Genomic DNA, 13241 nt, shown 5'->3' on the forward strand with positions numbered 1-13241 from the left:
ACTCCAAAAGTCAGCAGCAGTAGTGCAACAGCGCTATGTCCGAAAATTGTACTTCACATCCATGTAACCAATACAGGGTTTAGACGACAGACTCGTAGTATAAAATTACGAATAAGGGGATGTTTTTATTTACCATCGATGATCAGCAGGGTGCAGCACCAAAGTCTACACACTGAACTCACGGAAAACTACAGTAGAAGTTCAAAAGTATAATGGAACTAAGACTAGTTAAGGAATGCCTTTCGACAGATGAAGATCAGCAGGCTGCAGCACTGAAATACGAAAGCAATGAAATCACAAGAAGACAAAGAGGAAAAAAATCTGCTCCAGTCTGCCCAGGTCAATGCATACAGAGTAGCCTAGCCTGCATACAGCGTATGGCCACAGACGCAAGAAATTTATAATATGTAATCCATATCAGCAAAATGGATATAAAGTACAGCTGATTCTGTTCAAGATGGTACATTACGAATTAGCCCGTAATATTTTATAGTTGTTGCCGTACAGAATTAAAGTCCAAACAGCTGTTACTGAGCTGCGTCCTAAAACCAAAAGATACAGGGTTTGATTCCTCCTACCTCTTTCAGCCTGCTGTGTGACTCTAATCAAGTCACTGAAACAGACAATGCTCCCGGGCAGAGACTGAAACCATGGGGGTCCGTCTTCACAGTTTAACAAATATATAAACTGCAGCACTAGAAAATGTTTAAGGAAAAAATAAAGAGAAAATATTCCCTACGAATCTGTATTCTGTTTGTCGTTCTGCTCATCAGTGTCGAAATCTGTGTACAATACAAACCTTACTGGTCACTGAAACGACTGAAGTACATTAATCAAATCGTTGACTGGTCACGTAAAGTAAGTAGTAATACCCTAGTGGATGCGGAAATTAATGTGGGGCTGCAAAAACAGAATACGGTGCACAGACAGCAAGACCCCGTAAGAATGGGGTCACGCGGAGACCCTTGGCTACATCCCACCCCGGGTATTGGGGTTATCGTCCCACCAACTAGCGCGAGCTCGGTGACCTCTCAGCAGCATTTACAAGGACGGCGGGAGAGGCAACAAGAACCTCGACGCCACAAAAAGGTTAGTATAAAATGTTCATAACTTTTAACATTTCTTCTCCAAAATGTGGGAAATGTACCTCTAAACTGTTCATATTTTTACCTCAGATTTTTGGTCTGCTCATCTTAAAATTTGTGTTTTTCTGGCAAACTACGGAGAACTGAAGTCACTAAAATAATGACATACATTAGATTTTCAGACTTCATATCTTTCAGAAAAATGCAAGCTAATAAGAACATGTTATGCTAACGGCATTCTAAGTTTATAAAAGCAATATTTAAAATCTGCCCCTATTTTGGGGTATTTATCCCCCATTATTTAAGACTTTGCCCAGATTTACACTTCAATGGTCTATGTGGAGCTTATCTCCGCTGAAAAGGGACGTGCGTCCAGACGGACTTTCCCGGTTACCGTCGGTAAACAAATGTAAAATAAATAAAAATAAATAGATTTCTTTGGTGTTAGGAAGTTGAGAGGTATGAAGAAAGTACCTCAGTAATTTCATAGCTCTCAACTACTTGCCCAAGAATCAGGGACAAAGCCAAAAGGGGGGTGGGGACTCATACCTCTCAACTCTTCCAAATTTGTGCCTTACAACTTTGGCCGGTTCCTCATAACATTTTTGTTTTTTTTGTAAACCAACTGAGGATTCATGTCACTAGACAATGACCGACATTTGAGTTTTATACATCATATCTTTCATGAAATACATGCTAATGATTAACAACGTATTTTTGAGTATGCTGTTTACCGAAGAAAACACAAAACAAAACTATAATGTCTGGCATTACTGACTGACAGCAGTCTTCGAGATATTTACCAGAAAATCAGAAATGGGTACTTTTCCGTTAAACCCCTACCACGTCTTGTTACAAGGGACAGGGTAAAAATATTATTTAAAATCAGAGACAGTTGGGAAATATGGCAGGAAGAAACCCAGATGAAGTGGGAGTGGATTAGTCTACATCTTCAGACATGAATCATTCTAAATGAGCTGAACCTGAAATGTTTTTTTTATAATTTTTTTCACTATGTGGGGTTATGGAAGGTAGGGTCCTGGAGGACAGTGCAAAGGGATAGAGGCACTCCCCTAATTAGAAACGTATGGTGACAGTCTCAGCTAATCTCGTTAAGAATTGTACCAACTCCAAAAAAATAAATAAATAACCCCAGTTTTATACCTTCCTACCCATTGAGTATTGTTGCTGAAGATATTGTGTGCATTTTGTTGTCCTCAACTTTTGTTGTTTTAAAAATACTGGACATTGTCTAAAATAAATTAAATCAATTTATGATATTTTAAAGCAACATAACTTTTCTAATAAGGAACTCAGCATAGCATTGTCTTGTACAAATATACAAAACATGTACATTATAGAACACCTAATAGAGTGCTTATTACAGTTATCCTTTTGTCTTTACTGTTAGTATTGATAAAATGTGCAATGCTTGCAAAATTGTGGGAAAAGTGCATTTGTTTGAGTACAGTCAGTCGATGGTTGAGGAAGAGATCAATGTGGCAGTAACTCGTAATACTTAGTTTACTCATAAATAAAGCTGCATCATTTCAGGTAATTTTTTTTCCAGAGCTGAATGTTCCACTTGCATAGACAATTGCTGTTTTTTTGAACCAGAGTTGGTAATCAGATCATTTGTGACATAAATTTTACAACAGAAATATGATGCAGGAACATTATGGTAATAAATAATGTGAGCATGATATTATGATTGCTGGTGTGCAGTCTGATCAGTCCTGAGTAAAAAATCTTACTATAGAAATTTAAAGTAGAAACATTGTGTGAGTAGATAAAGAGAGCAAGCTATATGAACTATGTAAAGTCACATATTAACTAATGTTAGTGGCAGTAAGTCCATGTATAATGTGAAACACTAGTAGAGACTGGGAATTTAATTCTACAAATACTTTGTCCTTAAAGACCTGCTGTTATGTTTAGTGGTGCTCTCAGCTGTACCACCTTTATCTGTGGGAGAGTCAGTTTAGTATTCATTCAGAATTGTACCTCTCAGCTGTCCAGATGTTTGCTTCAGAGGTTTGGTCTATTTCAATGTTTCAGCTTGATGTTGTGTGTGTTGACTATTAAAGATCAGTGGTGGCAAAGCCATCTTGTACACGCAGTTAATATTTTCGAAGAAAAGAAATGGCCTACAAAAACAAATATTTTGTATCTATAAGTTGTCTGACTGTACTACAACTAATTACTAACCTAATACGTATAGTATATGATATTATGTAGTGATACAAATATGTAATTTTCTGTTTATGGTTAACTACAAATGTGTATGTACGTATGTACAGCCATATATATATATATATATATATATATATATATATATATATATATATATATATATATATATATGTATGTATATGGGTCTACTTCACATGACTGAAAACTCAAAATACTGAATTTCATCTAACTGAGACCAAAGTACCTTCTTCTTCTGGCTTTTCCCAGTTAGGGGTCACCACAGCAGATCACCTGTCCGCTCATGATTGGCAGTGGAGTTTTATGGTGTTGAGTTGCCCGCCCAGCACCCAACCTTCAACAGAAGGCACACACATACATGTGCTCACACCTAGGGCCAATTTAAAGTGCCCAATCCACCTACAGCATGTCTTTGGGATGAAATCAGAGCACCTGGAGGAAACCCACACGACCACAGGGAGGACATGCAGACTTTGCACCGAAGGCACCCCAGCTGAGGATCGAACCAGAGAACCTCTTGCTGTGAGGCAGGAATGCTAACTGTTGCACCACCAATACCTAATTTTCAAAATTCTGAAAACTCATTTTCTCATTGTACTGAAAGCTTACAATGCTGAATTTCAAAATACTGAATTTTAAGCCATAGACATGATGTGTGTTTCCCTTCATCTGTGACTTGCTTGTTATAAAAAAAAACATTACTGTAACTTAAAGTGCCAACTGTCAGAATACCGACAGTAGCATAGAAAGTAGTGTTGTAGTGTTTCTAAATGTGGGTATGTCTCTTTACATTTTTATGGGAAGTATCTAAAGTAATATGGCGGATGTTTCTTGCACTCCCGGCAGTAGTGGCAGTGTATAAAGTACTGTAAGGAAAGTAAAAGGTATATGGCCTTTTTCTCACTGTAGTGCAATCCTGGAGTTAGTATATATATATATATATATATATATATATATATATATAGAGAGAGAGAGAGAGAGTTGGGGAGCATGGGGGTGCAGTTCCCCCTCACCTAGTTTGGTTTTATATTGTCCGGTTTCTGTTAAGAGGGTAAGTAATTGTTTTTTTAAGTTTTGGAAATAGATAGTTGGTGTTGTAAGTGTGCATGTCTGTGGCTTACAATTCAGTATTTTGAAATTCAGCATAGTAAACTTTCAGTATAATGAGAATTAATCAAATGAGTTTTCAGTATTTTGAAAATTAGGTATTGTGGTCTCAGTCAAATTAAATTCAGTATTTTGAGTTTTCAGTCATTTGACGTAGATCCATACACACACACACACACAAAATATTTCTATGTTTAGTCATGCAAGGTTTACATCTGTCTTTTACAGAATTATATGGGTGTATGCGTACATATATTTACTTTCTCATACATGTTTAAGTACAACCTGGATAACTGGATGGGGAACAAAAAATACATCTCTGGGATTCCACCTATGTCCCTGCTGGACAGTGACATAGGGTGCTGACTTGCTGGAACACAGGCTAAATTCTTGGCTAGGCTATACTCCACTTTATCACGTGTTTCACCTTATTGGTGTATTCTTTAGGCTTGTAAGGGCATCAGGGCCAATAGCCTAGTATCGTCCTATGATCCTATGTATTTATACACCAAAGCATGACAACACATACACATGCCATATTTTGAAACAGATGCAGTTACATATGATGCACTTGCACATACATATCAGCAGTCATGCAGTATTGCTATTCTGTGTGTTTTAAACCTATTTTTAATAAGATGTAAGAAAAAAAGGAAAAATACTGTAGAAATCTGGCCTTCTCATCATTACCTGGTCTATCCACCTAGCCAGCTGGTCATGTCTGTGCTTCTGTTGGTCACCCTACCTGTGGTGGCAGAGATGGTCAGATTGGGTGACCCCTGTCAAGGATGACAGGTGCTCACCCAACTCCTAACAGATGTCATTGTTTTTCCAGTACAACCCACATATACAGAACTCAGTTTTCTCCAGGTATGAATCCCTAAGAAGATAGAGTATAAATCTGATTTTTGTCAAACAAGCTTGGAGTGCAATTTTGTGCTTTCACAGGTGCTTCCTTCTGTCAAAGTGCTAGTAACAGAATAAAGAATGTAAGTTCAGGACTGTGGTTCAAATGTTTGGAACTACACCCTCTGGGGTGTGACATGACTTTTAACTAAACCCATTTAACAAGTAAGGGACATTAGACAAGGCACTCCTATTATTGGCAAGTTTGGTTTTACCAAAATGCTTTGTCACATATATTTTTTTTATAAGGAATACGTTCACTGTTCATTTCTATTGTGAGTGAAATTCAGTTATGTAATCATTTCTTTTAAAGCTGCTAGCATCTGCTTATGCTTCTATGTTTCACTGTTGTTTATTTGAACAATAAACCTGAAAGCTACGCATTAATCATTTCCTTAAGAATTCATTTTGCAGTATTGTATCAGTAGAAGTCACTTTTTTCTTATTTGTTTTTGTTTTTTGTTTAAATAAATCTTTCTGTGTGCCTAACAATGAAGTTATATTAATTATTGAGTGATCTGTGGTGTTGAGACAGACTATGCAGACTGGGCATGGATTATTCTTCATGTTTATGCAGACTGAACTGTGACTGACTCCATTTCCCTTTTCTAATCATAGGGACATTAAAGAATTACTATGGTTGAGTGTACCTGTGAACGTCTGGGGATTGCTGCATAAACCCCTTTTTACACATCACATTCACGAGTACCTGAGGCCTGTTTATGCAGACTTGTGACCTTACATACTTGCGCACTACTGCAATTATAGAGATAAGTGTAAAAAAGCCTAATTTGCATACAACACTTGTAAAAGACCCTCAATTTATACAAATAAGTTCTTGACTACTATATTAAGCTGTGATCACTCGAGATGGGTGACAAATGGTTTAGGAAACTGCAAACTTTCTCAAGTAAGGAATAAATAGTAAAAAAAAGTGCAAATTATTAGGAAACGGTTCATATTGATATATTAGGATGCAGTTCTTATTGATATGAAATTACAGTTTTTACCTTGAGAATTGTGTTTTTTATTGATGACAGATGTGGATGATTTGTGGTCAGTACTAACTACATGAATGTCATTTATGAATGGAAATTCATGATAGCAAAACTGGAAATTTGTATTCAAGAAGTTATAATGGCAATGTGAATAATATTTTGGAAATTCATTTTGGTGGAATTCCGCGATTGTGCTACACAGGATATAAGTAGATCATTTGAAGTGATTTTAGTGTGATGCACTGCATTTTCAGAAAAGTATTGTTATGTCAAAACACATGTAGCTGTACTGAGGGGGGGGTTCTGAGTGTCATTTCTTAATGAAAAATAATAGTATGCATACAGGAAAGTGTTGGGGGAAGGATACAGTTTTGTTAGCAAAGTGCTTCTAATACTGGTGTGAATGTAGTGAAGTTGCTGCACAGATTACTGCAACACAACTTTAACTTGCTGGATTGGGACTTTACATGCATATATGTTTTTTGTGTCTCCTGGTTTTATACACATATCTTTTATTATTTGTTTGTGGTGAAAGTAGGTGTGCTATCATTGTCATGTCTTTATGATGATGATCCCATCAAAAGTTTCTGTATATTACTTTGGCATTTTGTTTTAGGTACTTTACTAATACAGCAGCTGGGATCCAGATAGAGAAAGGACACTTTTAGTCATGAGGAGAACTGCATCCTCATGGCAGCCTTTAGGACATACAGCAAATGCCTTTTTGGAAAGGGGGACACAAACAAGCTGAGAGGACAAAGACCTAGAACCAAGTGGACATCGATACAAATGCTGTTGGTGTAAGAAACCATGCATTAACACAGCACAAGAAGAAAGACAATGATATGGGAGGATGTGCCAGAGCAAAGGCAATTTAGAATGCAACTGCCTGTAACAATATGTGGGGGGGGGTGCTCCTGCACTTTTCCCTTTAATACCAGATTATGAATACCTCCTCTTTATCTGTGGGGATGATTGCGGCACAGATGAGGATGGCACTGGCATAATCAGTGGTGGTGTGGACACTAGCTATTACCCATGTATGCAGCATCAACAGACATCAATTAAGGAAGGTTAGTTAAACACCAGTAACATATTTATATAGAAAACTGAATGTTGAAATGGAATGATTTACATGTAACACATAACAATTGCTATTAACAGGTGAACCCTTCACTTCTGCACATAGTAACAGTGAAGATAGTGTGCATTTTAAGCGTACACCACATCTCCTTACACAGCATACAGTAGTGAACAATGGTATTTGATTAGTAATGTATAAAGTTAATTCTTTACAGGGTCAGCAGCAGAAGCAAAGAGTTCCACTATACCTGTAAATTTAGAGGATATCAGCAATAGAATGGCAGAGGATGATGATGATAACATAGTTATATTTATGAGACAGCCTAATGACAGTAGCACACAGTTGCCAAGTTTAATGGCAGGAACTTGCATGCCACAATATGCTAGTAACTCATCAGGAAGTGAGACTGAATCATAAAGTCAAGTACAGGGTGACATTACATATTGTACAGCAAGAAAACCAGTGTCTCCCAACCCTTAAGAACACCTTCTGGATGATGGCAGACATTCAGAAGTAACAGAAACTGAGAATGAAGATTTAGCTAAACTACTGGCCAATAAATTTAGCTCTAACTTTATCCTTCTCTCCCCTCATCTATCCCTCAAGGTATACCTGAAACTGTCTTACCTCCAGCTATCACACAAGTCCTAAAAGTGTTATCAAAGCTAAAAATACTGCATCGATGGTGCCTGACAATATCCAAGATGCATCTTAAACAGCTTGAAGCACTATTTAGCCACACCCTTAACAACACTGTTCAATCTCAGCCTCCACACAGGTTTTGTACCAAGCAAACGGAGAACAGCTGCAGTCATTCCCTTGCATAAGGGAGGGCCTTCCATAGATCCAGACAATTACAGGACCCATAAGTCTGGCCAGCCTCATATCTAAAGCCATGGAAAGACTAACCATGGAATTAGTCATTCAGAACATAGGGAACCTCTAAATACTAGACCCGTCTCAGTTTGGATTCATTAAGGGCAGGTCATGCTTAGTCATCCTGGTGAATTTTTTTGAAAAAGTCACTGAAGCAGTAGATGTAGGCAAAATGGTACACGCTGTGTACTTCAACCTGGCCAAAGAATGTGACACAATTCCACACTCAGCCACAGTAGAAAAGCTAAATAAACACCTATGTCACCTGCTAAATTGCCAGCTGAATCACAGATATTTTCATTCTTAAGTGAATACTAGGGTAATTGCCCTGAAGGACCATTTTAAGCCTTGCTAATATTCCAAGGTCAGAATCAAACTCTGTACATTGTGTGTATGTGGTGAAGACCTTAACCATTGCACCAAATCTATAGACCAAGATAGGATGCAGATCAAAACAAGGGAAGTTACCTCCACAAAGAAACCAGTCATCAGCGGAGTCCCCTCAGGGGATTGTGCTGAGACCTCTCCTGTTTGGCATCTACTTTTCTGAAATAAAAGCCAATATCAAAGGGCTCTGGCTGACTTAAGTTTGCAGATGACTGCATGGTAGGAACAGTCATTGAATCCCTAAATAACTTATTTATTTATTTAACATTTGTTTATCGGGAAAGTCTGACTTGGAACAAAGCTAATTTTCAGTGTAGGCCCAAGGAGAAACATTCCAGGTGCATGTCTTTGCAACATGGGAGGAAACCAGAGCACCTGGAGGAAACCTACACAGATGCAGGGAGGACATGCAGACTCCACACAGAAGGCACCCTAGCCGAGAATCTAACCAGAGAACCTCTTGCTGTGAGGTGACAACGCAACTGCTTCACCACTGCTCCATTCATACCAAATGTGCACTGATTTGGCCATCTTGCAGGAAGGTTTGTCTCAAATAAATAACTGGTATCAAAATCATGGTTTGAAATTAAATGCAAAAAAAAGCATTATTGTATTTTTTGAGAAGTCTTCTACCCCAGGGAACCACCACTTTGACAGTACGCTCTTAAGAGCTGACCCAGTTGTTTAGGATTTGAGAACTTTTGTGGACTGTAAGGAAAGCCCTTCTATGATGTACAGCTTATAAACAAAGGGAGTGTGTCTAGATCTAGGGATGTAATTGTTCCCCTTTACGCAGTCCCCATTAGGCCAGTCATTGAATATAATGCCCCCTTTGGCATGTATATGTCCAAACAGATGCAACAACTGAAATGCCCACAGGAACACCTTACTAAAAGAATACAAGGCCTAAACAACATGTTCTACATGGACCAATTCAAAGCCCTGTGACTATATTAGGTATCCCACAGACTGCTAAGAGGTGATCTGCGTTTGGCATACAAGGCATCCTCCGACCCATTACAGATGGATTTAGAGCACATCAGCAAGTTAAATGGTGTGAGAAGTACTCAAGCTAGGTGTCACGCTTTTTATATGCATTAAGAAGACATTGAGGCTTGGATGTTCATTTAAGTAGTTTATTGTATACAAACACATCAGGATGGATGGAAGGAACATTAAACTTAAATGAACTATCTAACTGACTGACTACATACTTGCATGCTCACACTCTGACTGCCCACTCAAAATGGCACTCTTGCTTGCACATGCTCAGTACTTATGTGCATTTGCTGACTCACTGGAAATCTTCTTAAAAGTATATTACATACATTGATCTACATCCTCCCTCTTTACTGAGCTGTCTCATATAAACAGTGACATTTTAATAGGTGTGCAGTTATACATACTGTAGTAAAGAAAAACAACAGTCATGTCCAGGTTGCTGTGGAACTAGGTTTTGAGATGTGACTTGGTCTAGTGACATAACAGTTAGGACTGAGTTTAGCAACAGGGACAGTCACTGGAGAATGTTCTGCTTGAGGAGTCTCAGGGATTTTCTCAGGAATGGAGATTGTTGACGGAATGTTTTTTGGAACAGGAACATTGGACAAGTCACTCAGAACTAAAGTCTTTGTCACAGGCAAGATGCTGTAACACTGGTTCAGACACTGGTAACAAATGCTTTTGATTTAATCTGAATTCCATTCCTTGTGATTCCACAATCTACAGTCTCAGCTCTTGACACAAACTTTTCACAAATCTGATGGGATCAAAACCTTTTGATGTCTACATCCTCATTATTTCCCCTTTTTGTAAAGAACTGAGTGGTTTGCTGGTTTTATGATAGTAAGTCTTCTGGACCAAATGCTTTTTCAACAGTTAGGCTTTTACTGCTTTGTTGTTCTATGCACTTGGAACCAATAAAGTACTGCTGATTGGTAGTGTGGTTCTTGTTTGTCTCGATATAAGTCTTTCGGCAGATGAACCAAGATGTTTATCACGAGGAATGTTTCTGAGATTTAACAAGTTCAGAAAAACAGAGAAATACAGACGTGACAATACCTATAACAGCTGTTTTGCAATTTCAACTGCATGTTCAGCCAAGCCTTTGACGGAGGGTATTCAGGACTACTCGTAATATGAACAAAGTCCCACTCTTCTGCAAATCTCTTTAACTGCTGACTAGTAAACTGTGCACCATTGTCAGAAATAACTCTGTGCAGACTACCATGGACAGAAAAATGTCGCTTCAACTTAGTAATGACAGTATTGGAAGTTAGTTTGGGAAGTAGGTCAATCTCGAACCAATTTCAGTAAGAGTCTACAAACACCAAGTAATGTTGACCATTCCACTCAAAGATATCTGTGGTTACTGTCGACCAAGGTAGTTCAGGAATATGGCTTAACTGAAGTGGCTGTTTTTGTTGATGTGGATTTATACTATTACATACTGAATAAGATGAAAGTATTTTCTCAATATCTCTTGACATAGTAGGCCAAAATACTAGACCTCGCCCTTCTTTTGGTAGAATCAGTTCCTGGGTGGCCATGATGCAAGATCTTAATATACTCTTGTTGCAAGGACTTTGTAACAATCACTTTAGGACCTTTCATGATGATGCCATTGTCTGACAAAATATCATCTCTGTATGGAAAATAAGGTTGCACTTCTACTGTTAAACAAGATTGCTTTGAAGGCTATCCTCGACTTATAAAGAGGTTTAGCTTCTGGAGAACCGGATCTGAAGCTGTGTGAGTTCTGAGCTAATCAAGACGTGTGGAAGAAAAGTTTCTCACTTCCATGACCTCAAAATAAAGTTCCTCATTATTATTCTGTTCTGTTTTTTTTTTTCTGGGCGATCTGGATAAGGTATCAGCAAGATAAAGAAGTTTGCCTTTTGAGTAAACAAGAGTGAAATTGTACTTTGCAGTCTGAGCATCACGCATTGCAATCTAGCTGGAGCTGTAGGATTAGGCTTTCTCAAAATAGTAACAACAGATTGGTGGTGAGTTTTGATCTGGACATTTCGACCACAAATATAATCATGAAACTTTGAACATGCAAACACAATTGCCAAAAGCTCTTTCCCAGTCTGGGTATACTGCATCTCAGTCTGGGTAAGAGTTATTGATGCATAGGCTACTGGTCTACCCTTTTAAAGAATGACTGCATGCAGACCAAACTTGGAAGCATCACAGGAAAGAGTAACTGGTTTGTGAACATCATAGTTGCTGAGAGTTGGTGGGTTGGCAATTTTCTGTTTCAGGACATCAAATACTCTTTGGTGCTGTTCTGATCATGACCAAATTACATCTTTCAGTGTCATCTCTCTGAGCGGTGCTGAAAGTTGGCTAAAATGAGGAATGAATTTGCCAAGATAGTTGACCTTGCCAAGAAAACGTAGGGCTTGGACATTGTCTGGAGCTGGCGTCTTGAGAATTGCTGTTTGCTTGGAAGGATCTGGTCGTAAACCTGAACTGGTAAGCAAGTGACCATCATAAGTAACTTCTCATAGCCTAAACTTGCACTTCTGAGGATTTAGCTTAAGATTCACTTCATGTGCTCTTTCCAGAACTCTCTTGAGGTTTCTGTCATGTTTGACTTCATCATTGCCTCCTACTAGAATATCATCTACCATAACAGCACAGGGATAGCTCGAAAAAATTTTCTCCATCGCACACTGAAAACCTTCACTGGCAGAATTTATTCCAAATGGCATTCTCAGAAATTTGTATCTTCCAAATGGTGTATCGAATATGGTCAACAATGAAGATTTTTGGTCAAGCAAAATTTGCCAAAATTAACTCTTTGCATCTAAGACAGAAAAAACAGTGGCATTTGGCATGAGGACAGCAACTTCTTTGACTGTGCATATTGGATGATGAGGTATTTTTAATGCTTTGTTCAGATCTCTTGAATCAGTACATATTCTGATATCATATGAGCTTTCTTATGAGGTACGACCATGGAGAATACCCATTCAGTAGGTGGTTCTACTGGGCAAATTACTCATTGCTGCACCATTTTCTCTAGCTCAGCTTTGACTCTGCTCTGTATAGCTACTGGAACTTTCCATGCTGGTCTCTGGGTCTAATTTCATGGAGTACACAACTGGTAGTTTGCCTAGTTTGTCTGCAAAAATAGCATACTCAGAAAAAATAGTTTGGGCAAAATTTGAGCTGTTGTTATGCAGGCTTACATGGTGAACTTCATTATTAGGTGAAAGCAGTCCCATTTTCAAACTGTCTCTGAACCCTAATAATGACTGCACGTGTCTCTTGACTATGTAAAACTGCACGTCATAGTTGTTCCCAGCAGAGTAACATGAAAGCACTACTGAGCCTTCGATTTGAATCTCTTCACCACCATAAGCAACAAGCTTCACACACTTTGTCAAATCAAGTTGTTCTGCAGCTTTTACTCTAGCAAATGTTTCTGCTGACATAACATTGCACTTTGAGCCAGTATCTACTTTGAGCTCTACAGGACTCCCATTAATCCAAACAGTACAGAAGATCTCATTATTTTCCCACAAATCTACTGCATTAACTGTTTCACCAAGCACAGACACACAGTCAACATAAAAA

The 13241-nt window shown here is 38.4% G+C and overlaps 1 protein-coding gene across 1 annotated transcript in view; it reads left to right on the forward strand.

Moving 5' to 3' along the window:
* Window positions 1–217: 217 nt before the first annotated feature.
* Window positions 218–13241, forward strand: part of METTL24 (methyltransferase like 24) — a 705212-nt gene continuing 692188 nt past the window's right edge. The window contains exon 1 of the mRNA XM_044066694.1: window positions 218–1089. Within this exon, the coding sequence (XP_043922629.1) occupies window positions 703–1089 (387 nt within the window). The 5' untranslated portion in view covers window positions 218–702. The remainder of the gene's footprint in view (window positions 1090–13241) is intronic.

Source organism: Protopterus annectens, chromosome 1.part0 (assembly GCF_019279795.1).
Source record: "Protopterus annectens isolate FY-2018-M chromosome 1.part0, PAN1.0, whole genome shotgun sequence".
NCBI lineage: Eukaryota > Metazoa > Chordata > Ceratodontiformes > Protopteridae > Protopterus > Protopterus annectens.